The sequence below is a fragment of the Phlebotomus papatasi genome, chromosome 3 (genome assembly GCF_024763615.1).
Source record: "Phlebotomus papatasi isolate M1 chromosome 3, Ppap_2.1, whole genome shotgun sequence".
Lineage (NCBI taxonomy): Eukaryota > Metazoa > Arthropoda > Insecta > Diptera > Psychodidae > Phlebotomus > Phlebotomus papatasi.
This window is the reverse complement of record NC_077224.1, coordinates 42,948,014-42,975,077: the sequence shown is the minus strand read 5'-3', so window position 1 is coordinate 42,975,077 and position 27,064 is coordinate 42,948,014. Positions and strand designations below refer to the sequence as shown.

Genomic DNA, 27,064 nt, shown 5'->3' with positions numbered 1-27,064 from the left:
CTCAAGGTGGAGATGATTTTTCAGAAAAGTGCTGTACGCAATGAAGAAGAAAATAGAGCTGGAAGTATTGGGTTTACGTTCACACATCAGAGATACTCAATATAGAAAATGAATGAAAAATTCAAGTATTTCACGTGCTGCAGGAAAGGTGAATTGGTGTTTGATATTGTGATACTCGTGTGATGTTCTTTTTCACGTACCCGCAACCTGCTCTTCCGATAGTCCATATTCCGTCTGGAAAAAAAGGAGAAAAACAGAATGAAATTTCAATTAGTTTCTGAAGATTAACAACATTGTACTAGCTCGTTACATGAGAGATTTGTGTGATGTTCTCAGAAGGGGGTATTATTTGGGATTAATGTAGAGCACAATTTAGAGTGAGAAAAAATAAACGAGCCACAAACATATGAGAGAAATGCTTAACATGTATATATATATATATATATATGAATATATATTTTTTGTAGTCGTGTTTACAAATTATTGCTCAGACAGATCTGTCCAAGATATGTTATCACATACATTAATAAACATATTTTTTTCATGAACCATAATTTCTTTAGGTTTCACTGGTAGGTAACAGACTTTTGACACCCACTGTTGTTTCATGTTTTGTGCAATTTTAAAATGATCCATAATGTTAAAATGAAGATTATGTTTATACATTCAAAAATATGATTTTTTTTTAAATGAGTTTCACTAAAGATATCATTTCATCAGTGAGAGTAAATTAAATCTAGGCATCTCGTTCACTCTAATGGGAAGTGTCGAAAGCATGTTTACAAAACCAAAGATATTGTGCTTTGCGCATAATACCCAATGTACAACAACTTACATTTTGTAAACATGTTTTTGATATTTCAATGACAGTGAGTGAGATCTAGATCTAGTTATCTCGCTCACACGTGTAGGCAGTGTTGAAAACAAGTTTACAAAACAAATGTTATTTTACTTTTTTTAAAATTTATTATGGGGTTTTCGTTATGCTTGCAATTCCCCTAACAGTATTGTGCATTGTGCATTATATGCCCGACGCGCAGTAACTTGTTTTGTAAACATGTTTTCAAAATTTTCTATAAGAGTGAGCGAGATAACTAGATTTCGAATTCATTAACTCTCATCGAAATGTCAAAACGTGTTTACAAGACAAATGGCATTGTTGGGCATTATGTCCAGCGCACAATAACTTTTATTTATAAATCTGTTTTCACAATTTCCCATAAGAGTGAGCGAGATCACTAGATCTAGATCTCACTCACTCTCATTTAAATGACAAAAATATGTTTACAAAACAAAAGTTATTGTGCGTCAAGCATTAGGCAGTGTCAAAAAATATGTTTACAAAACAAAAGTAGTTGTGCGTTATGCCCAACGCACAATAAATTTTGTTTGTAAACATGTTTTCAAAATTTTCTATAGGAGTGAGCAAGATGACTAGATCTAGATCTCACTCACTCTCATTGCAATGTCAAAAACATGTTTGCAAAATAAAAGTTATTGTGCGCTGGGCATTAGACATAATACCCAAGTTCAAAGTCTCAGGTAACGACAAAGTAGTTAACTGAAACTTTTATACTTCTAGTTAGCAATATAATTGTTAGAGGATCATTATTTATTTCACAGATCTGTGTATTTGGTTTATTTTAACTCACAGACTGCTGTTGGATATCTATACGACTCGTAAGTTTCCTCAGACGCTTATATTCCTTACGATATACTGAATCATCTGAATTCTTGCCATCTGATACTGTGGCCATCTATATTTAACGATTTCTTATAATTTCACGCAATTAAACCAATTAAGATTGCTATCGATTTGGCATTAGCAATTGATTACCCCTCAATCACTTTCAACAGTACTTGAGTGAAGTAGGGCATGCACTAATCGTCAAATAATTGAGCTTATCACTGAGGTTTCATGCACTGATCATCGTCACAAACGGTAGTGTCCATTAAATCATGTTTATCGGAGATCACAGCAAAGATTTAAAAGGCGAGACGTTCAGTGCTCATAAACACACGATAAAGACTGAGGATGTTTTAGCACACGATACAGACAGATCTTTCTCGATTGCGTAGTCGCTTGATGTTTTGAGTGATACAATGTATAGTAAATAAGATATGTATAGACTGCAATACATATTTATTCAAAATAATATCAGAAATTCTTTAGCGAGGAATTGGAGGAATTTTTACTTAATGAGGTAGCTATCTCATGTCACATGAAAAGGTATATCCTCATCCTCAATGTTGCAAAAATAATTAAAATTTCCAAATATCTTCTTCACACTTCAGGAAATAGGATTTAACACAGCTTCATAATTTTCCAAGACATTGTTCTATATAGACATAGTCTTGGATAATTGCGAATATTAATTTTTCTACCCTTGCAATTTTATCTGCTTACAGCATAGTGCTCTACCATCGCACTGCAAGCAATTTTGAATGCATTTTCTCTTTAGATGCACCCAAGGGGATTTCAACTGCGACACTTAAAGATGCATTTGGATTGTATTTTATTATTGTTTTCTATAGAAGTACATACCTTGAAAATAGTTAAATCTACGATTTAGTAATAATAAAATCGTAATAAAAGATTTTATTTATTGACTAATAAAAAATATATATCACATGGATTTCAATAGATTTTCAACATTTCCTTCCATTCTCTATTTTAACCTTTCAATAACGTTTTCTTTTTTAACACAGAAAACGTTGAACGGCAGCGTTGAAATTGGTTATATATTTAAACTTTTATACTAATTTCGGTAAAAATAATTTAAAAATGAATCTAGAATTAGATTTCAATTTTGATTTTTGTAAAATTTCTGTCAATAAAATAAATATGAATGAATAAAAATAAATAAATAAAAATATAAATAAATGTTGAGTATTTTTCCCATTTTTCCATATGAAATTACATAAAACCTTTAAAGGATCTGTCCCACCGATTTATTGTGAAGGTTGATTATCGTTGCTAAGACGGCAGTGGACATCAAATCACAACTTTTTAACTGCTGTAGGATTTATCGACGACTCAGAATAAGAAACGAATAACTCGCAATAGGCAAATTTTACAGGAGAGTGATTTGAAGCTGAGATTTTACATGCAGAATATAGGATTTTTGAGATTTACTATCTCTATAACTTTTAAAATAATTATCTTTCAAGTATAATATTCACAGGAAAGGTAGTATAAAGAAGTATCCAAAAAGTGAATAATACGATTTTTGTAAAAAATCGAGCTGTTCGACTTATATTCTGAAAAGTCGATATTGTATCTAGCATTGTTGCTAAATGTATAAATTAACTAAAAAGATGGGGTCTAGATGGGAGGGTAAGACACATAGCCTTTTCCTCGCCAAATGTACCTTCATGCGGGTTAGAGCCCTGATAGACCCCGGTACACTCAGGGGAATGATAGAAGATTGCGTAACCAACCCCAGTGGAATCCTTAAATATTTACGATCCATTTAATTTTTTCCTCTGTGTAGTCATCGTACTCTTTCGCAGTCATATTCTGATTTTGAACATCAACAGCGAGACAGACTTTTACAAATCTTTTGAGAAATAAAGGGACGCGAATTTTGATTGTATGATTTTTTTTAATAATCTGTTAAAGGCATGACTGATCAAATTTAATTCTTTACTGCTCATTCGTTTTTTCCTTTTCAAATACTTTTTGAACTTGGTTGGCTCAGACGGCTTATACAACCTGTGAAGGAGCTTTTCCACTGTTTTGCTATGGAGGTTGGTCACCACCGCTAAGATGGCGGTGGACGCTAACTGTCTCTTTACTTGCTTAAACCATCTCTGTGTTTTCAAGGGATTTAATCCCAATAGCACGCATTGTCATTATAAATATATAAATAAATAAATAAATAAATAAATAATATAATTAAATAAAACAAAAATAAATAGGGCAATTATTAGATCATAGCGTTATTATTATAAGTACTATTTGCATGAAACAATCTCACAATTTGCTAATGTTTCTATTGAATTTTCTATTTTTAGATTATCTTAAGTTTACGAAAATATCAACCGACTTCTATTAAAGAAAAATGTGGCAAGAAATCAATCAACAAAATTTAACAAATGACTCGTCAAAATCGTCCGATTTTGCTGGCCTATCTTAATATTATTATTTATTAAAATGAAATATTAGCCGTACTCACTATGGCGTTGTTATCTCGTAATCTCCGTAATCTGTTATCTTGTTATAATTTTTCATTTATAAAATACATTACGAGAACATAACGAGATAACGAGATAACGATATTACAAGATAACAGCGCCATAGTGAGTACGGCTATTATTTTTAGTGATACATTTCTTAAAGAATAATATTTTGGATGATCTCGTCAAGATTATTTTAAAAAAAAAATTGAATTTCACGTTATAATGTATTCCAATGCTGAAACAGCCCCTCGGATATTTTGCAAAAGTTTCTATGGCAGAATATATTGATAAAAGTAAAGAGAAATAATTTCCCTTAAACTTTTCTAAGAAATTAAATTAGGTTTTGGAATATTTTACCATGTTTTAAAATATTGTAGATTTATTAAGTTTGAGCTCATGAATATTGCACAAAAATGCTTAAAGTAGACTTTAATTTGAATTTATTAGATGTTTCTATATCAAAATGGCCTGTTTCGCATTTAAACTGACATCGGTTAATCCTTTCGTCAATTTAATGCAAGTTTGATACCACTCTTAAGATGGAAAAATTTTGGAGTAATTTATAAAATACAACTTCTCAATTTCTTAATTAAAATGAAATATTCTTCTCTGCAAAACTTTATTTTTCACCACTATATTTCGAGTCTGACACCTCAAATATAAATTTTAAAAGTGCTATAAAATCTAGAGAAAGAAGTATAACCCGTAAGTATGAACTTTTGAAAGGCAACTTTTCGCAAAAATCTGGAATCAATAAAATTGAAGCCAATGAAGGTTGATATCATCAACCTTGAAATGGTAAGTGATGAGCAGAAGTGTGAAATTTTAATTGTATATGTCACAGAAATAGTAATAGTTTTTCTCTTAACTTTTTTATTATAGCTCCTCATTTATTTGGATCTATTTTTGTGGTGGATTTCAGTGGTGAAAAGTTTCTTCATTGATTACAAACGAATGAGTCTAAAAATAATATCATCGCTCACCAATTTCAGCACTCCTACATACAATTGAGCAATGTCCATTCAACAATTACATGGTCCATTTAGGAATTGGATTTTTGCATTAGACGCTATCACCATCAAAATCGAAATGATGCTCTATTTCATGATGGACAGAGAGGATATAGAAAAGAGAATTAAATTCGGATTACAAGAATTTTCCATTGGTATTGAGAGACATGTTATCATTTATGAAATTTTTTATATGACTGCTATTCCATGTACAAGGTTATAAGAACTATCGTTTTGCAGCTTAGTTTTTTCTTGTCTTCAATTTTATTTGGCACCAAAATCGATTTGTTATAAATAAAACATTTAATCAAAAATAATTTACTTTTAGCGAATAAAACTATTTATAATTTTTTTTAAACTTATATCGTTATTTGATTGTTGATTATTCTATTAGTAAAAATCTTAATGTGCAACAGATATTTTCCTAACTAAATTCCTCAAAAATTATAACAAATTTGAGCAGTCAAACAAATGAAAACTCAAAAAACAGTGAAATTAAAATCCAAATTATCGCAAAGAGAAAATAAAGACGATCTCATTTTTTCTGCAAAAAAAGAGGTTCTTATGAAATTTATATTTTGTTGACCAATCTTAATTTTTTACTGTTTATTTTTTTTGCCCTTTTAAATATTTATTGTTATTTCTCGATCAAAATTGCGAATAAATTTCTTATTGTAATGTTCATGAAACACCAAAAATTTACTTATTACTGTTAGAAAACTAAGGATATAATTTAAAATGTTAATTAGATAAAATTAGAATAGAATCTATGTCCATACAATCATAATATGAAAAAGTTTCAAACTAAAGGCAAAATACATTTAGTCAATAAGAAATTAAAGTCAGTAAAATAATAAATAATGAAAAATTTTAACCTTGAAAAATAACCAGTGTCAGCCAAAATCCCTAAAACCAAAATCTTGAAAACCAAAATTCCTAAATGTTCAAAACTGAAATGCCGGAAACGAAAATTCCGAAAGCCAAAATCAAAAAAGGCTAAAATTTTGAAAACTAAAAGCCCGAAAACTAAAATCTTTAAATATAAAATTCCGAACACCAAAATCTCGAAAGCCAAAATCACGAAAAACCAAAATTGTCCATGAATCGATATCATGAAAATCCAAAATTTGGAAAAATATTAGTTTAGCATCAGAATTTTGATCCATTTGGGATTTTGACTTTGGGAGTTTTGATTTTCAAGATTTTGGCCCATTCGGGATTTTTGCGTTCGTTTTAGTGAACATGGTTGCATGACAAAATATTTTTTCCATTTTTCATTTTGAAATTTTTGTAATGTTCTCTATTATATATTAATCAACTTTGATTTTTTCAACTATTATTTTTTTTATTTTTATTGACCAAATGTATATAATATATATTAGCCTCTAAAATAAAAATAAATAAATATATATATATAGGCTCTCCCACAACTTTTTTAGAATTAAAAATTAATAGGTTTAAATATATAGGGGAGACTGGGGCAAAACTTGTTAAAACGCATATTTAATACTTTCACGAGCTTGACTTTGCACCTCTGCTGACTTTGGACCTCAGCTGACTTTGCACCTCTGCTTTTCGTAAGATTTTCCTTAATTCTAACGCATAAGGATGATCTTTAGACCGCCCTTAAGTACCCTTATGGTCTCCGGACCTTTGTTCTAGAACTACGGAAAAACTTACGAATAACCGAGATGCAAGCACTCCCGGAGTGCAAAATGACCTCATGTACGGTAAGGGAAAGTGCCCATGCATTTCACGGTTCCAAGTTTCATAATGACTAAATTTTTCCTATGTTTTTCAATAAATATGATTCATCGCATCCAAATTTTAAAAACATTTTAACATTTATCCAGAAATAGGAAAAATTTAGTCATTATCAAGCTTGGGACTGTGCAAAGATTGGGCATTTTCCCCTAAATATTGACTTTTTTTAGTTCATCAGTTTTGTATTCTTGTTTTATGATTATCTACAGGACAGGACCTTAAAAATTAAAAAAAAAAACATTTAAATTACTAACCAATTATATCACAATTTCTTTAATGTTCTCATTATTGTTCTGCAATGAACTTACTTTAATAAGCATGATAAACGGAACGGATATATTTAGAAATATTTCTTATTAACTTTGGATTATGTGCCTAGCGGAGTTCTATGTAGTCGCAGCTCTTCCGGTGTTCGCCGGAGAATTCGTGCCTTTCAAATCAAAGGACTTCAAATTTTTGCGGAAATCTTTATCATTTTTGCTAACAGTTGCAAAAGAGCCCGTAATCTAGCCATAACTACTTTTAATGTTTTTTAGTTTTTAGATAACACAGCTCTGGTTTAATTGTTCCTAATTCAATCGTCATAAAGGCTTTATATCATGATATTTAAAGCCTTTAAATAATCGACAAGTCTGTAACAGTTGTGAAGTGATAGCAGAAAAAAACCCATTTCAAAGGTCCCCCAGTTCAAAGGTACCCCACTTCCCCTTATCAAAAGCACTGCACACTGCAGCTAGTTGCATCTGCAAGTATGCCAGGAAATACGAAGTAAAATTACTTAAATTCCCTTTGTTTTAGTAAATATGTAAATATTTCCGAGTTTAATAACTTCAGTATATCTCACTGAAATGAAATTCTTCAGTATTTTTCACATTCTTCACAAAAATTCTCTTCTACTTTTTCTCACTATTGTGCTTGGATCAATAAAATTGATGAAATATTTCTTATCAATGGCCATGATATAAGGGTAAATGGGCAATTTGTCGGAGGAGCATATTTCATAGAAATGAGACAAGGAGATATGAAATTGCAGATACTCACCAAATCGATACGGACAATCAAATCGTGCTGCTGATGCTTCTTTTTGGGCTTCTTCTTGGAAGCTGGAGGCGGTGGTGGCGGAACTGCAACGGCCACCTTTTGCTGCGATGCTGACTTTGGAGTTCCGGGCTTTCCACCTCCAGCTTGCTGCTTGGCCGGTGCTGGTCCCTTGACCGAATGTGCAGTGGCCTTTGCAGGAGCACCTCTCTGTCCAGATGGGGTTTTTTCTCGTTGCGCAGAGCTTTGCCGCAAATGACCACTTCCGTCAGCAGGCTTGTTCCGGGCCTGCAAAAATAGGCCACAAATGCAAGATGTGAGTTTGGAATAAAACACGTTATTCACACGAAAATTATGCTGAGTTTGTTTGGAAACTTGTGGACTAATAAATTGATGAGAAAATCATTCACATCAATTTATTTTTTCCTCGTTCACAAAATTTCCACTAAAATTAAGAAAAAAAAAACGGAAAGATGATTGTGTGTGATGTTTTCATTCATCTTTTGCCAGAGTACAAAATATTTCGTTCAAATCTCACTCCAATTCACATGGATAAACTTCTGGGTGATTTTCACACAGGAAATTGAATAGAAAATATATAAAACTTTTCTTTTTGTTCATGATATAGCAATAAATGTTTTTGTAATTTATCATTTGGATTATTATAAAAAAAAAGTGTTTTGTGCTCGAGGGAAGGAAAAAAAAGCAGCTATATTACAGCAAGTTCAACTTGAACATACAAATTACTTTATATCTATTTTAAGGCTCCAATATTAAAAGTTACCATGAGCGTAGCAGCATTTTATAAATATATTTATAACTTATTAGCGTAGCGTATAGAAAAACCCCATGCATGAATTCTAAAGTGTGAGTGTAGCGTCTCATAATTCTCTTCCGTTGTGACATATGAAAATACTTGGGACAAACAATATGAATAGCATATCTTCCCACAAAATACTTTTGCCAATTCCATCCTGTTGCTATACGACCAATTAAATGAACGATGCGAGAAAAGATCATTAGAGTAATATAGAGAGACACACCAAAGGCATTTCTCCACCCTCGCATGAAATTTCGATTTAAATTATCACACATTTCACACATTATTTCACCTGCACATGAAAATATTTATCCTTCATTGCCAAAGAAATGGTCTACTGATTGTGAAAGACGTTGGGAAACGTTCTAAACCATTTTCACTTTTTAAACATTGAAAGTGTTTTTGAAGTTTTTTTTCTGACTGATGCTAACACACCTTTCTGATTTAGTAAAAATCAATCGAATGTAATTGTACTTCTTGCTCTGGGTTACCTAAATTCTAGATTTATTTAGGTCTTTTAGTGCAGTGTATCAATTTAGAGAGCACCGGGGCATATTCACGCATCACAATTTATTTTTAAGATCAGTTTGCCAAACGCGAATGAACTCTATTCAAACTAAGTCCAAGTAGTTACACTGGATGTTGAATATTTAAAGAGAAAAGCTTATAGGTTTCGCACACATTCCAGCTTCAAACACTTCATATTTTTCCTATATGGGAGACCGGGGTAGAATTAGCCATCAAATAAAATTTTTCATTGCGTGTAATTTGTATAAAAAATGTTTGTAGGGTAACGTGTGGTATTTTTGGACAAGGTGCTTTTCGGGACATAATATGGGTATTTTAACATACCCATATTATGGGTGACATAATATGGGTATCAAAAAACCTATAAATATTTATTTTCCAATTATTTTTAAGTTCTATATGAAATATTAAGCTCTTTACGTATCAGATAAACATAAAACTTCTGAAATTTTATTTAATTTAAAGTGTGAAATACGCGTGAATTGTGAATGTCACATTTCACTTTTTACAAGACCTTCAGTGTGGTTAATTTTGCAGATGTCAACACAAACAGTGCTTAGTTTTTTTCGATTTAAGTCACTTTAAAGGTGAAATTTAAACAAAATTTTTATGAAAGAGTGAAGTTTAGAACTTCAACTTGAAGGTAAATAATGAGGCTTGGTGAAATTTATTTGCATAATAACGACTTTTGTCTGTCCCGAAATACCCAACTGTCCCGAAATATGCTACATTTTTTGCTATTTTATATATCAACATTTTTCGATAAGAATCTTATTCTGGATAGCATAAGGAACATAAATATTTTTATCAACAAAGAAAAAAAATAATTTGAGAAGTCGTTAAGGTGATTGAAACTTGAAAGTGCTAAAAAGTGTCCCGAAATACCACACGTTACCCTATGAGGCTGATTGATAAATATTTCAATGAATAGTAAGGGAAGTACAGATTAGATTGCATGTAGGGAGTGTAATTCGATTGGTTGGCTGCATACACCTGGGCTCCATTTGGTCCCTTTATGTCTACCCAACAAACTCACTCCAAATCAATTAAAACCTAACAAAACTGCAAAATGTCTCGAGCTTCAGCTCTCTCGACATCATCCAGTGTCAACCTTTCCTTATTAAAAATCCTAAAACGCTGGCTTCTATCTAATCTAAAGGAAGTACATATTTAGAATAAAGAGTGGTTTCCTCAATATTCCTTCGAAGACAAGCCAAGATACCACTATCTACTACTATACGTGATTAATCCTGCCCCGGTCTCCCCTATTCCTTTCATGAATCTGATCTATCTATATAGTAATTTTTAAGTATATTTTAATAGCTTGTCTTAAGTCACACATTTCGTGAAAAAATATTAGGTCAAATTCATTGAAAGAAATTTGGGAAAAATATTTAGGGGAAACTGGGGCACCACCAAACACAGGGTACCACCAAACACTAATTTTTATTTCTAAACTACTTGGACTATCTCGACCATTCCTTCAGTGGACAAGCATCCCTATAGTGCCTATAAATTCCTATAGGTCTTATCCTCTGAAGTCGAATATCCCATTAAAAAATCGAAGTGTTTGGTGGTACCCCAGTTTCCCCTACTGTTCGAAGTCTAAATGCCTTTCCGTAATATAATATAATTCCCTAATATAATTCTTATATGGTTATTTTTTATCACAGAATTTTATAATTTCAAGAGCCATGCATGGCCAGCCCATGCACCCTTTAGTTTTTTCCTGATCAATTCGATACCTAATGAAAAAGTCATAAATCTTCGAAACTTAGTACAAGAATAAATCAGAAAAATATCAAGAAAAGTCCAATTCTCCGTCCACATCCTCATAAATCAGAAAAGAGAGAGAAAAATCTATTTATCAAATATTTTCCGCAAATGTGATTAACGTACTTAATTATTTTGAATGAGAGGCTGTCAATTCGAAATTGATTACAGTGATAAACTATTTAAATATCTCATTAATAGTTATAATAATGGTACTCAAATCATTCCGTTGCTTCAGAATGCAGTCCGTTTTTTTGAATTCCAAAAAGGAATTTTAGGAATGTAATTAGAGGCTTCACTAAACTATTCCTAATGCACTGACGTGGGAAATATCATAGAAAATAGGAAGATAAACTCTCTCCGGTTGAGTCAGGGCGTCAGGGATGTTTAGTCTTTGAGGACAAGAAAATACGACTTTTTTTTAAATTATTCGTTCCTTTCTGTCCTAAAAAGATAAACATCCCTGACGACCTGACGCATCCGGAGAGAGTTTACCTTACTATTTCACATGTATTGAACTTTGTCCTTATTCATTTAAAATGTGGGTTCTTAGCTACTGAAACTGCGAATTCTCACCTTAGTGTGAAACTATGAGTCTACGATTGATATTTGACCCTGATGATTCCAGATTCTGAAGTCTATGTAACAAAAAACTTCAATAAGCTAACATATGTAATAATCAATTTATGTGTACACTACTTGAACTTGTTGACTATTTTTTGAGTGGATATGACAATGATCCCTATAGTATCTATGAATTCTTATAGGTCTCATCATCTGAAGTCTAATATTTAATTTAAAAATTTGCAGTGCTTAAAGCTACCCCATGTTTAGTTTACTACTGCCCCAGTTTCTCTTACGATTTTGGGATAAGTTCCGGGGGCTGATCATCTAGTCAACGCTTTTCTCGTAAATACGAGAAAGTTCCAGCCTGGACGGTCTTTAAAGGTAAGCTCTTTGACAGACAGGAAGATTTACTTATTTAAAGATTATTTATTTATTTATTTAAAGATTATTTCTATAACGATTTATTAATTATATTTTTGACTTCAGAGGACAAGATCTGTATGAAATCATAGAAATATAGAGATTCTTGTCCAGTGAAGAAATGACCGTTATAGCTAAGGTAGTTTAAGAATAAAAATCAGTGTTCGGTGATACCCCATGCACTGTGGTGCCCCAGTTTCCCCTAAATGTTAGTTTAACTACATCTATATTTTGTCAGACTCTTTAAGATATTTATAAACAATTCCATTCCTTCAAAAACGTTGTCTTTTAAATTGAAAGAACAATTTTATTTAAAACACGTATATACTAAACATAAAACATGGAAAGATTTCTACAACATTTTAGCTACCAATGTCAATGTTTCGTCATGTTAAAAATTGATCTTTTATGATAACACAAAAGTCACTTTGCACTTGTTTCCTATAAAAGTTTACTATATGGTTGTATATAAGTGCAGCTTTTCGTAATGGGGGAAGTACATTAGAATGGCACATTGCATATCTTCAATATACAACTTAAAGTAAATATATTTCTAAAGCATCTAAAGCATGAAACAGCCATCCATCAGCCTTTTCTAAGTCACTTACTTCTTGATTTCATCTGACATCCTCCTTGCCAAAATTCCCAAATTAATGTTACATACTCTTTCAGCACAACACCGAACCTTAATTCATAAGAATTTCTCTTGTTGAAAGGAGAAATTAATCCAAAATGTCTAAAGAAGATAAATGTAGATATTAAAGTTTATCTTATAAGCTAAATTTTTTTAATGGAATTTCTGAGAAAATTAATTCACAGAATTCATGACGGTGAACTTCATTTTTCGTGGAAAATTTCCCTTTCACCACGGGAATTTCCTGAAATATATACTAATGGAAATGATTCATAGAAAATCAATGACGAAAATAATTTGAGAAATGCTCGATCTGTTAAAATCGTAAAGACTAATCTTTTTGAGTGTTTATTGAATTGTAATTCTGACCGTTTCTAAATTAGTTCATAAACAAATCACAATATTCAAAATAGTCTAATTTGAAGTCTTAATTGAAAATTGATTTTCGATCTTGAAATTTGTATCTCGTTCGTTAACAATTGGAGAAGATCTCAAAACATTATGTGTAGGGGAAAGTGTCCATGCTTACCATTGGAAGCTTCGTAATGACTAAATTTTCTATGTTTCACAATATATATGTGACTCATCGCAACCATATTTTAAAAACGAGTCACTGCGGAGTCAGTTTATTGAGAAACATAGGAAAAATTTAGTCATTACGAAGCTTCCAATGGTATCAAGCATGGGCACTAAATATTGAAATCGTTCCGTATAATGTTTTCAAATTTTCTATCCGTTGTTTCACACAAGATTGTCACAAACAAGGTGCCTGAAATTCTACTCAAAATGGCCGGAGTACTACCCAAAGCAATGTCTATATTTTTATTCACTTTAAGTATTTTCGAAATTGACTTAAAATAAATAAAACTTATATACTACTTTTCAAGGTTCCAAACAACACTCATAACAAAGAAGTAACTAGAAATTTCAATTTGTATAAAAAATATTACATTTTAAACTTGGGACCATAGTCCAACTAAGCCGAAATTTTTCATACTTACCCTAATTAAACTACTTCCTCTCTAGTTTAAAAACTATGTATAAAATTTAGCAAACATTTTATTTTAGCTGAGACACTCTTAGGGAGATTATAACAGACAGCAGTGGATTTTATCTCAGAAATGAACCACAAGAAGATATTTTCCATGATTCACTGGTACGTGTCTTAGAATAACATTTCAATACACCCTAGTTTAAATAAACTCTCTGGGGTGAGTTTGCAAGGCTAAACCAGTGCATAGCACAATGATGTATTTTGAAATACCATCATATAAGACTTTAAGGACGAAAACCTCCGACGATCTTATGTTTTCCTCTGATTAGTCAGCACAAGACTTTTTAAAGGGTTAAAATAACCCCATTAGAAAGATATCCAAAGACTTAGAGAAAAATTTGAAAAAGCGGACACTTAACCCTTTAAGGACGATTTGAACACCGGTGTCTCATTAAGAAAATAATTTTTCCTGACTACCTAAAGTTATTTTCTTCTTATGTTTGCACGTAATTGCAAATGTAGGAGATTGAATGTATATAGGATATTTTTTTGCAAGTCTCCAGCTCTTTGCTATAAAGTAAATATTTAAGCTTAACACTTCATAGAACCCTAACTAAAAGTGTCACGGAAGGACCAAGTGGCAGCCGCTGCCATTTATCGAATTTTACATAATATTTTGATATGTTGATATTTTGAATGTTTCAATTTTTCTCTTATTTTTCAAAGCAAAAATTCACCTTATGAACAATAGTTAATACTATTAACTATTTTCTATTAACTTCGCTTAACAAAATGAATTTTTAGCTTTGGGAAATAAGAGAAAAGTTGAAGCATTCAAAAACTGACGTATTTAAAGGCATGTCACTTTCTCCCATAATTCTTCTCAATAATTTGTAAAAACACTTTCAATTTGTTCTTTTAAGGCTTTTATACACTAACAATCAAGAAAATTACATCTGCAGAACGTCAAACTCCCATATAAAATGCTTATGGCAGCAACTGCCACTTGGTCCTTCCGAGTGCAGTTTTTTGTTTTTGCAATATATTTACATTAATATTTAATTTTTATTAAAAATTTTATAACGAACAAATAGCCAGATAAATTCTGCAGGCATTCAATCAGGCCTCAAGGCGAAATGATATATTCTTCACTATAAAAAAATTAAATTGAAAACTAAATTGGCAGCGGCTGCCACTAGGGTCCTTCCAAGTGTTAAAAGTGACGAATTTTTAAATTCTCATATTTAAAAATTATTTTAATTATTTTTTTATACTTCCAATTTTTTTTAAGTGAACCCGTTTTGGAAAAAGAAACTACAATACTTAAACGTAATATCTTTCATTAGACTGAAAATGATTATTCATTGGTATAGTCAGAAAAATTACTTAAATTTTTAGGCTATTTTTGTCCCTATCGCTTGTACAGGTAAAAAATACACCGAATCAGATTCTGTTGGATAGTTCAAATTCAAAGTCATATATAACACGTTTCATTAATTTTGTTTATCGGTTAAATTTTTATTGTTGATTTTCGGTCCATAAAAAGTGTCTCGTCGTTAATGAGTTAAGATACAGCTCAAATTTATATAAAATTTTTGTGCTGAAGTGGCTGAAGTCATCTTTTATAGTCCGACTTTCGGTATGTCCGAATTTCAGTGTGTCCGACTTTGAGCGCTGTCCGTGTTTTAGCAAATTACTCTAACAACTTCGTAGCACAGTGTGATGCATTTCAAAATACCTTCGTATTTTGCCCTATAGTGAATCAAATCAAATTTACTAATAAATTTACTAATCAGTCAAAAATATACCACAATTTATCGTAACAAATTAGGTAAGTTAGAAAGGAAAGCAAGTTGAATTTTTGCAGTTAAATTCCCAAAAATCCTATACTGTCATGATATAAAACAGGAGAAGAAAAAAATAGTTAAACCGGTTCAACCATTATTAATTGAGAAATGAACTTTTTGCAACGATAATCAGTTGAAGTTACTGAGAATCGTTTTAATTTTATTATAGGGGAAAGAACTCTCCCTTCGAACGTTCATGTCTTCGAATAATGTGAATTTTCTTTAATTTTTCTTAAGAGACTTGCACATTTTTATTAAATATTAGTTAGCTTATCATCAATTATTGATAAATTCATGATAATTATGTGTAATTCTCTTAAGGCCTCTACACACTTAGAGAAATTTCTTTAAAAAAAATTTTTTTTAAAGAAAATTTTCCCTAAACTTGTAGACAGAAATATCAGATTTTTTTTAAAAAAAGGCAATTTTGGACGAAAATTGCTTCTAGTGTGTAGAGACCATTAGGGAAAATAAAAGAAATTCACATTATTCGAAGGCATGAACGTTCGGTGGGAGAGTACTTTCCCCTACACAGTAATCATAGTTATATTATAACTTCAATGAAGTTTCCGTAATATTATTGATTAATTTATTACTATTTGAGTAAAAATTAATAATTATTATTTATAGCACTTCAACCTATACCGAGAGTTGATTAATATTTAAGATTTAAACTTGTTTTTTTTTTTTTAAATATTTATGAAAAACCCTTCAACTTAAAAAAAATCCTGATCTATAAAGGTATTTCAAAATCAAACTATTACATATTTTGCTTACTCTTGGACAAAGGAGTAATAATAAAATTATCAATGAATGTATGATACAAATCGAATTTGATCAAAATTGATTTTATATATTGGCACCTTTTCTCGACTGGTTACATTGGGTTTTCAGCCAAAATAATATAGCCATAAAAGTGTCTCTTCAGATTGGAATGCAAATATTTCAGAGAAGTTGTAAAAGTTGAAAAAATATTTGGAAATTTATTGTTAACTTTTTTTATTTGATCGTTATTCTAAATTTACGACTTACAAATTTTGCAGCAAGCAATTTTCCACACTTCAATTATAATTTGTGTTAAGGAGAAGAAGAAGAAAAAAATAGATCCTACGCGATTCTTCTATCCGCTTGAGTTGATTCATTCTGCTATTTAGTGTGTCATTTATTTCCCAGAAGCATAAGAAATATGTTAACGAAGGAGTGTTAAGCCGAAAAAAACAAGTGTGTGTTGTAAGTGAGAATAAAATGATGGGAGATAGATTGAATAGACAATGTTTATTGGTTAAAGAGGAGGCTTGAAAAATGTATGTTCTCAGCACGATTTTCCGCCACGTGACCTTTTTCCTTTTTCAACATTTTTTTTCTTGTTTTTATTTATTTTATTTTCGTACATAATTAAACTTGACTTTGTTGGAGTGTTTGAGAGAGGCGCAGATAGTTGTATGAGGGGGTGTTTCCTCACCATGAAAATCTTGTAAATATACACATCGGAAAACCACTGGAATTTTAATTCATTATAAAGATTCATGAAAATAGCTAGACGAGCTCGTTCCCAACCCAATTCACATTAGTTTCATTTGAACCGTCGTCGGTTAAGTTAGTAAATTAAACCTTCTATTAGGATTTTTCATTAATTCGTACAATATTTTAGCAAAATGGTTCGTAGTATTGTTATTGATTTTTGTGATAGATATTGTGAAATTCACTCTACATTGTTGATTTATGCTTTTTAAAAATATATTGAAAGATACTTTACTGATTATTGCTTTCGAACATATAATAAAAAATTAATTAGTGAAAATGAAATGCAAAAATTTCATTATTGAATTAACAAATTATCCTATGTGATTTATTAATTTATTTCCATAATTGGTTGTTGAAAATCAGGATAAGATTTTAATTTATTTAAAAATTGGAAAATATAATTCATACAATATATTGCATAATAAAAAAACTATAATAAATACATAAAATCATTAAAAATTACAGTGAAGTGAGCAACAAATTCTAAAGTTCGTGACAAAATTAATGGAATTTTCCAATGCGGATGGGAGGTCAATGTTTTCGGAAATCGGTCCCTCTTTTTTGAACATTACATTTTGAAAGATTACATTTAAGCAAATTCGTATGCGACAAGTGTCTTTAATTTAAAAATGTCATAAGTTGTAATAGTTCTAAGCATATAAGATTTAAGAATAAGTACAAATTAAATACAAAATTAAACTATTAAGTTCTTTAAATTAAAAACTATTTAGTCTCAATAACAGATCTTAAATATTCACCGTTATATTCGATTAAGTTTAGATAGTTTATAAAAAGAATTTTACGGTTTATGAATATTTGTAAGAATCAATTTAGAAATTTTCACATTTGCAATTTTGAATTTGTAGATTAAACTTGACGTAGATCTAAATTTTAATCTGAGAGTTACCAAAACTAAAAACGAACCCGTTATACAAAGCGGTAATACAAACTTATGAATTCAAAGATAAAGGTTGATTTTATTTTTTTTTAAAACTTTCATAGCTATTCAACTGCTCAGTCTCGAGTATTGAAAAGATTTTAAACACAACACTACAAGGATTAAGGACCAAATAACAACTGAATAACTTCATTCGATATTACATTTATTTTCCTCACGAAATTATTATTATTATTTTTTTTATTTTGGCCATAAAAATACTACGGTAAGATGGGGTAATTTGGAATCATGTCTAATTTAAAACTGTGACATTTTCTAACAATTTTAGATGGCAAGAGGAAAATAAAACGGAAAAGTATTCTGGAATGTCTTTTTGATCATCTAAAACAGTGAGAAAATCTCAAAATTCCAAAATAGATATGATTCCGAATTAATCCATCTTACCCTACCGGCCAACCATAATCCTACCGAAAGCCATAATCCCGCAGTTAAAACCCGAAAGCCAAACTCACGAAAGCCAAAATCCTGAAAGACAAAATCCTGAAAGCCAAAAATCAAAGGTCAAAATCATGAATGGGACGCAATTATACGGACTATAATGAGTGGAAAAATTTCAAAAACATAGACAGTTTCCTTTTTTTCATTAAGAATTATGTATGAGACTTTAAGTAATTCAGAATTTTAGCTTTTGGGATGCTAGCGTTCAAGATTTGGTATTTTGAGATTTTGGCTTTTAGCACTTTGGCTTTCGAGATTTTGGCGTTTTCGGGGTTTTCACGTTCAGGATTCTAGCTTTAGGAATTTTTACTGAGACCCATAAGAAATATACTGCGAGCTTAGCTTCCGACAAATCACAGTTAATACCACTTTTCGGTATTAGATATTTCAGGAAGAAAAATATTTAATAAACATTACATAGGGTAAGTGTGCCAAATATCGGCACAGTTGCATATAAGCACCGAAGTCCTAAGTTTGAAATGCTATATTTTTAATTCATAGTGATATTTTTTGTCACTTCCTTTTCGGGAAGGCTATGTGGAACCTTGAAAACTAGTTTATCGTCCTTGTTTTCTTTAAATCACTTCCTAAAATATTCAAAAATTAATAATAATATGGACATTGCCTTGGGTAGTATTCCGGCTACTTTGAGTGAAATTCCGGCCACCTTTTTTCTGACTACTTTTTGTAACGCAACGGATAGAAAATTTCAAAACGTCAAACGGAACGAGTTTAATATTTAGTTTAATACGTTTAGATGACCCACAAGCCCTGAGATCATCCGCGTAATTTGTCATGAAGACCTGAAGAGTAGCATCTCAAATTTACGCGCAGATTACCGTAGCAATTTGCCTTTCCTGAACTCTTCCAAGGCCTTTTCCACATCATCTTTTTCGTAGAAGCGATGGTTTTTTTCTCGAGACATTTTAGAAATCAGAAATTAAAAAAAAACACAAAATTAATAAGAAAATTAGGAAAGCAAAAGATGTTGCCGGAATAGGCAACACAATACTACCTCACCGGAGAGACACTCACAAAGTATACAATTTTTTACGCAAAATACAGGATCCATCTGGGAAATTTTACCCGAAATTTAAAGATGGATTCACTATTAACATAAACAGAAACAATCTTTAATGAAAACTAATCAATTTTCATGAAAAACAAACTTCGAAGGAAAAACTATTGCACTTCACCACAAATCGTAAGACTGTTAGAAACACAATCGGTCTGTCACATTTTTTTGTAAAACTCTTTCCCCACTGAGTTTTTACAATGCAATTTAAATTCAAATTGTACCTAAAATTTAACGGTCTTTGTGTTAATACATCCTAAAATGAATAAATATTTAAAAGTAAAATGAATTCATTGACTATTCGAAGATAACATACATAATTTTAATTAATTTATTTCCATGGCCGAAATTACAGTCAAAGTGGCCGAAATTAGAAGCTGGCCGAAATTTGGCACACTTTCCCTAGAAAAGTATTCGAAAAATACTACAAGTTCATTATTAAAATGGATAACTCACAAACCGCAACTGGAGCTACTGAAACCAACTGTAAATCCATTAAATTTTTCTTTGAAATTTTCCCTACAAATAGAGTCATTTTTCTGCACTGTAGACAGGAAATTAAAAATGTTGTTTTCTTCTGTAAGCTCAGCAAATATTTTTTCGCTTTATCTCAATTTTAGAGAGCTCAGTATGTAAAAAAAATGACTTGACATGGCTGGAAATTACTTTTCATCCATCATATAGTGACTGAAAAATTCTAAATTTACCACAAACTTTTGTCTAACAAGGGCATTAGTGGGAAAATTTGAAAGCATCACTCGCCGTCACGTCGATTAATGAAAAACAGAGCTCCGGTTAAAAAATGGGGAGATTTATGAATTGAAAACAAGTGATTGTTTTTTATTGGAATCAGGACCAGAACTTGCGAGTGAAAGGTCCAATTATCTACACGATATGGTAGCACAGCCACTCGAATAGGGCTTAATATCGTAACTTCGATCAACAATTGTCGTAATTTATTCGTCACCAAAATCAGCAATTCTTATATAGTCCGTATAGGGTCGGAGGAACGTCTGTTCGACAGGGAACCTCTATTGACACTTTTGTCAAAATGTTGAAAATTATTTAATGTTCTAGTAAAATATAAGTAATATAACGTTTTTTCTGTAATATACCTTTTACTATAAACTAAGATGTTCAAATTTCGTATCCCAAATGGTACAGAGTAGGGTGTCAATAGGTGCTGACACGAGTTCTTAAAGTGTCAATAGACGTTCCTTTCACCCTATTTTCAAATTGTTACAAGGATTCATAATGTATTTGATAAGGAAGATACGACAATTGCTGAGCCAAACGACAATATGATATGCCCCGTGGGTACATGATAAAATACATTTTGGCAATTTTGAAAATATATATAGCTTGAGCTGAATATAACCAAAGATAAGAATTTAATAAAATTCTTCTACTTTTCTATTGGATAGGTTGACGCTTTGGATACAGAGCAGGTGCAATGTAAGGACTTTGAGCAATGTGAAAAATATGGATAGAAAAATCATTTATCTCTATTTTTTTTTTTTTTAGTATTCCGCCGAGCATTTTCCATGTTCGATTCGGGGAAAACGGGTCGTATTGAGAAGGAGAAAGTTCGCACAATCCTGAACACATTAGGGCACACTTACGATGATACGGAACTTGAAAATCTTCTTGTTGCCGAAGATGCGGAAGGTAAGCACTTTTCCATTTGTATAATAAAACAGGGGAAAAAACCACAAGCACAACTGATTTAAAAAGTGAAATTGAGTTTTGTGAGACGACAAAAAAACCTGGGCGTGAAAAAATGTTAAGAACAAGCAAGGGAAAAAACCAGGAGAACTTCGGAAGTAGCAGATTGCAAATATTGGGAAATATTATATTGAGAGAGAAAAATGTGGTGATTTATATCAATATTATAGCAATGGTGGTGTCTCAATAGTGTTGTGGAAAAGAAGTAAAATCCCATAAAAAAGAAGGCATTCGACGATTGAGATTGGACTCTTTATGATATATGACTATGAAGCCTCCCTATATGAGCTACAAATGGGAAAAAAGACAGAAGATATGATAAATTAAATTTTCCAAGAGTTCTGCCACAGAGACATTTTTTCCCTCCTCCATGCCAAAAAATCCCAAACATCCGATATCAAGTGTTATAAATTTCCATTTTAGGAACTCTACCAGATTGACAAAGTTCTTGTAATTTATCCAAGGGTGCTACAAAAATAAATTTATTTGCACCTTGAACTCATTTAATGATGATTCACAGCCCAAGACTTCTTCTAACCAGACAAATGGATTCTTTTACATTCCTCATAAAAAGTCTTGAGATGTCAGACGATTTTTCTCCCAAAACATTTTTTTAAGAAATTATATGATTTTTTTCTTAATTCTTCACTCCTTGTGTGTTATTAGAGAATCTCGAAAAAATATCTAAAGATTTCAAAATTTCGCTATTCACAAACAACAATGATTTACAATAGTGGAATTCTTTCAAGGGGATAATCATTACAGGCTTTGTGAAGATTATTATAGATTTTCATGGAAAAAAAAAAGAATTCATTTCATGTACTCCAATAGTTGAAATAGGAAACTGTCACATCAGGGGCCCATCAAGCTTAATAAAAAGTGAAGCAATTTTTCACTTTTCCTTGTAAAAATTTTGCAGATATTGCACCGCGACTTAAACAAATTTGCTCCTAGTTCTTGTATATTTCGGCGAACATTATGAAATATGTATTTTTAGATAGCTTCTAATGCACTATTTCGAAATATATCATACTGATAAGTTAATTCTCTTTAGGAAAAAACTTGCCAATAGTCTTCAGTGCCTCTATGCAAAAATGTATGGAAAAATGAAATGTCGAGAGGCCCCTGGTCACATAGACTTAGAGGTTGATCTGTGCCAACAATATTAACCTAAATTTTCTGAAAAATTGATTCTGTTCAAAATTATAATCACAAGAATTTCCTGTTTCTCATAACAATTCAAGTTTGATATCGTTTTTAATACCTCTTACCAAAAAAAAAATGTTTTCAAGAAGGGATTGAGAAGCGTAAACATCATATTCAAGTTACTATAATACGTAAACACACTTCGATATATTACAGTAGAGTTTCTCCAATTAGAACACTTGGAAGATTATAAATAACATTTTTCACTTCCCAAATTCGAAAGATATTTTCAAAAAATAATAAAATTTAAGTGAAATTGAATTGGACTTTAAATCACTTGTTCGTATTTTCTCAAAAATATTTGTGGTAACGTATTTTCCTTCCATTTTATACCAATTTAGTGTGTGCAAGTATCCAGGAATTAGCAAAGAAATATGGTTCTCAATCATCTATAATATGAATTTCTTAAGAAGAATTTCGGTTCGACAGAATGTAGCAGGAAATAGACGGAGACACTGAACCTTTTTTGATTTTCACAATTTTATTCTCTACGACGACGTTTCGCGGATGGATGTCCTCTTCATCAGGTATCAAACATGGCAGGGAAAATCACGTACAGGTGGGAGTTGTTACACTGCACTTGGACTTTGATCACAACTTGATCCGTGATGTTCACCATTCGACTGACTGGCACAGAATCAATTCTTATTCTGCCATATTCGATACCTGATGAGGAGGACATCCATCCTCGAAACGTCGTAGAGAATAAAATTGTGAAAATCAAGAAAGGTTCAGTGTCTCCGTCCATTTCCTGCTGAATTTCTTAACATATCTTCGCATTTGACATTTAACTGTTTTTCAAATTTGACTCTTCGACTCTACTGTATGTTGTGTGCGATATGTTAAAGCATATCGTCCAACACGTAAAATTTCTGTCATAGGATATAAGGTAGACTTCTTAAGTTTTAAGATCCAAGGAGCTAAAATATTCAGCTTGAATATGTTATATTTGATGGCTACCAAAATCCTAAAACTCAAAATCCCTAAAGGCAAAAACTCGAACATTAAAATCTCGAAAAGGACAAAATCCTGTAAACCAAAATCTCGAACTGTGAAAATCCTATAAGGGACGAAATTATATGTACAGAGGATAATGCAATTGACGCAATATATCTTCTAAATCAGACTACTCCTTAATATTTTAAGATCAAGGGGACGCTCTTAAGAGAATGTGGTTGCATCATATTTTTCAGGCACTCCTCAGAATTTTAATATTATTTATTATTTTAAAAGATCTTCATTGTCAGTTCTAAAAGTCAAAAAAACTTAGTTTCAAGTTTTTTTTTATGTTTTAATAATGGAATTTTTTTTACGTTTAACCGTAAAGTTCCAAGAAAATTTGACACTTTAAAATTAAACAACTCTACTCAGGCCCGAATCGATCTTAATGATCGATTTAAACAGATATACATCTTATGATAAGACAAGATAAGATTTTGCCAGGGGTCAGTTCTCCATTTCGGATTACCGATGCATCCTGGCCATTAATTGCTTATGCTTCTCCAGTCCTATTCTATCTTATCCCCCGATACAGGTAGCCGCTACATATCACAGATCTGTGGGCAATAACTGCCGCTACTACGTCACAGCAGCCCATCTCGGTGTATATTTGGGATCAGTGACAGTGAATATTTGTATCGACTGAAGTACCGCTTTCATATCAAAACTCGTTCTCGTACCAGCCTCTATTTATTTTTAGGCGGTTCACTTTTTTGCCAATATGCGACCTTTGGCATTACTATTCATTCATTCACTGGACGAATTCAAAGCCGATATGGCATGAGAAATCTTTTTCTGCTGCTGCTCAGCTTTGAACCCGAGACCTCGCAGTCATAGAGCCACTACTCTATCCATTGACCCACTGAGACTCTACATATTATGATATGTGATACACTTTATTTTAAAATTAGATCTTAAATTTTAGTTGACTAATAAGTATTATAATTTCATAAAATTTTACACATTGATATATAAAATAAGCATGTCCTGAATTTATTTGTACTGAAATTTTTGAAAGAAGATTGTATTGCCACCCCAGAATAAAATGATTTTTATGAAATTATTCGTCATTTTTAACGAATTATCTTTCACAATATGTTTTCTATTAGTAAATAATGCAAGATGTTTTGCAAAAAAAAAACTATTAGAGTGGTATCACCACTTCTCGCCAGTGGCCCCACTTCTTTGGGGGCGATTTTTCGCGATTTGTGAAATAAATGAGCCGCAAAGATCTTTGTATTTTTACTGCTGCTACGTATGGAGTCGAAAAATAATTATTATTCTTTTTGGATTTACGATTTTGAGCATTTTTTAGAATATTATTTTGAGCAAGTGCATCGAATCCAATATTTCTTACCAAATATACTAAGTGTCATCAAATTATCATCAAGCAAAAAATACATTTTTTGATAAATAATTTGTCTATTGAATAATTAATTGCACTCGTGGAATACATAAAATTTGTAGTTAGTTAATTAAAATTTGGTTATCTTCTGGAATTGATTTTACCACCTGTCGCCATCTCTTTTCAATAGGCGACGCTAACTTCACTTCGTAGATTCTCAGTTCTCAAATTTGCATTGTTTACTTTCTGCAATAGACCTATAATTTGATTTCTCAAATAAAAGTGGAGGATAATCATTTAAAGTGAGTAATAATAAGGTGATCATGAGGAAAAAGAAATGTTGAATGTATTCTTTTTATAACATTGCCTAAAATAATCGAGTTTGGACCTTTTCAAGTGAGTGGCGAGAAGTGGTTACAAAACTGGCGAAAAGTGGTGAAAAGTGACAACGAAGTTGTTATTTTTGCATTGTTAAAAAAAAATCTTTTTTAAGTAGACCAGCGTTAAATTCTAGGACTATTGTTTTCACGAATCAAGAGGCAATACATCTAAGTAGTTTTGTGTCAAATTTGACTTATTTAGTTAGTTATAAATTAATTCCTCTTTTTCCTAAATATGGCGATAAGTGGTTACTCCACTCTAATAAAAATAAACGTTTGATTTTGAAAAAAATCATTTTCTTTTCGGGTACCGATTCAACCTCCATGGCCGATACATGCTTCACTTAGGTTATTTTTAAGCATTTTTAGATGTCACAAATTACGTTTTATTTATGCTGACCAAAAATCTTTTTACTGACCATTTTTATCAAAATACTGACTAAAATTTTCTGCAGTAACATTAGATTTAAATCAGAAATTAATCTACTTCTCCATTTATCTTCTATTTGACAATTTTGTTTACCAATTGATTTACAATAATTGTTGAAAAGCATATTTTCGATTTTAAAATACCATAAACTTGTAAATGATTAGCCCTTCAGTCCATTTACTCGCATCATGTGATATGTTATTAAAGTGGGACAAAATGTGGTGTATCACTAGAGTACATCAATATTCCCGCAAAATCTCTTATGACATTCTCAAAATTTCTCTTCTCTATTCACATATAGGTTCAGGAAAATTGGATTTTGATGCGTTTTGTCGAGTAGCTGGACGATTTGCTGAAGAGGATGACGAAGCTTTACAAAAAGAGCTGAAAGAAGCGTTTCGACTCTACGACAAAGAAGGTATGACTATGATTCATGTATTCTAACCACATGAATTTATTGAAAAGGATGTACTGCGGAAATCTCACTGTTCCTTTTTCTATTTTCTCATTTTCATCCATTCATTTTTTTCCCCATCCAGGAAATGGATACATCCCAACATCATCTCTTCGTGAAATTCTTGCTGCATTGGATGATCAACTGACGAGTGATCAGCTCAACGAGATGATTGCTGAAATCGACACCGATTCATCCGGAACAGTAGATTTTGATGGTGAGTTTTATTTTTGTGAGAAATTTAGAAATTTTCACCATTTAAGCGACATTTTTTTTTCCACAGAATTTATGGAAATGATGACTGGAGATTAAGTGGAAATAATATTTTTTTTACCCAGATTTTTAACAACACCGAAATGTTTGGACTGCAATAAATTAATGTCACGAGGGGAGAACAAATTTTACAAATAAATCCTTTTCCAACACGTTGAAAAGCTCTTTTTGCATCTCAACGGTTTTGCATGCAGGCAGAAGAAATTTGTGAGAATATTCACCAAATGGAAGAGAACTACATAGCAGTCTTTCCAGCATTTTCCATCAAGGATCAAGTAATTTAAATTGCAAGCACAAAAAGTATTTCATAGCAAGAGGAGAAAATCTACAATTTCAACTATTATGCAAATTCGGCAGCATTTCAAATCAACCAAGAAAATAATGCAAAGCAATAAATTGTGCAAACGTAAAATGCAATAACTCGACACAATATTATTAAACGAAGCGGAAATTCAATACGAAACGGTCTATTCTTATTTCAAAACTTCTATTTCATACGTAATCAATTCGCATAGTTACTGCAACATATCTTATTTAATAAAATCTATATAATTATGTCTGCATTCTATCCAAAAATAAAAAAAATAATAATAAGAGAAAAAGTGGCTCAATCGTGAACTTGAGCAAACTCGTAACGATTTCAAACGATAAAATTCGTGAGAAAAATCTACTAATTGATT

At 31.5% G+C, this 27,064-nt stretch overlaps 2 protein-coding genes across 10 annotated transcripts in view; one reads left to right on the top strand and one right to left on the bottom strand.

The window, feature by feature from the left end:
- The window catches only part of LOC129805754 (calmodulin-A-like), a 135,615-nt gene that overhangs the window by 6,300 nt on the left and 102,251 nt on the right, over positions 1–27,064 (bottom strand). For 7 of the 9 annotated variants that reach the window (XR_008752118.1, XM_055853884.1, XM_055853879.1 and 4 more), the window contains 2 exons: positions 7,998–8,282; positions 201–234 (listed from right to left, as the gene is read on the bottom strand). Coding sequence is in view for 7 of the 9 variants with exons in the window: in XM_055853884.1 (XP_055709859.1) it covers positions 201–234; positions 7,998–8,282 (319 nt within the window). In the remaining 2 variants the exon portion in view is untranslated. Of the gene's footprint in view, positions 1–200; positions 235–1,652; positions 2,021–7,997; positions 8,283–27,064 lie in introns of those variants that run through there. The other 2 variants (XR_008752119.1, XM_055853885.1) reach the window with 2 other exon arrangements.
- On the top strand, positions 16,802–26,545 carry LOC129805755 (troponin C-like). Its single transcript, XM_055853887.1, has 6 exons — positions 16,802–17,235; positions 20,997–21,027; positions 21,097–21,240; positions 25,959–26,075; positions 26,197–26,328; positions 26,395–26,545. The coding sequence occupies exons 1-6, from the start codon at positions 17,233–17,235 to the stop codon at positions 26,421–26,423; spliced, it is 456 nt and encodes a 151-aa protein (XP_055709862.1). The 5' UTR covers positions 16,802–17,232; the 3' UTR covers positions 26,424–26,545.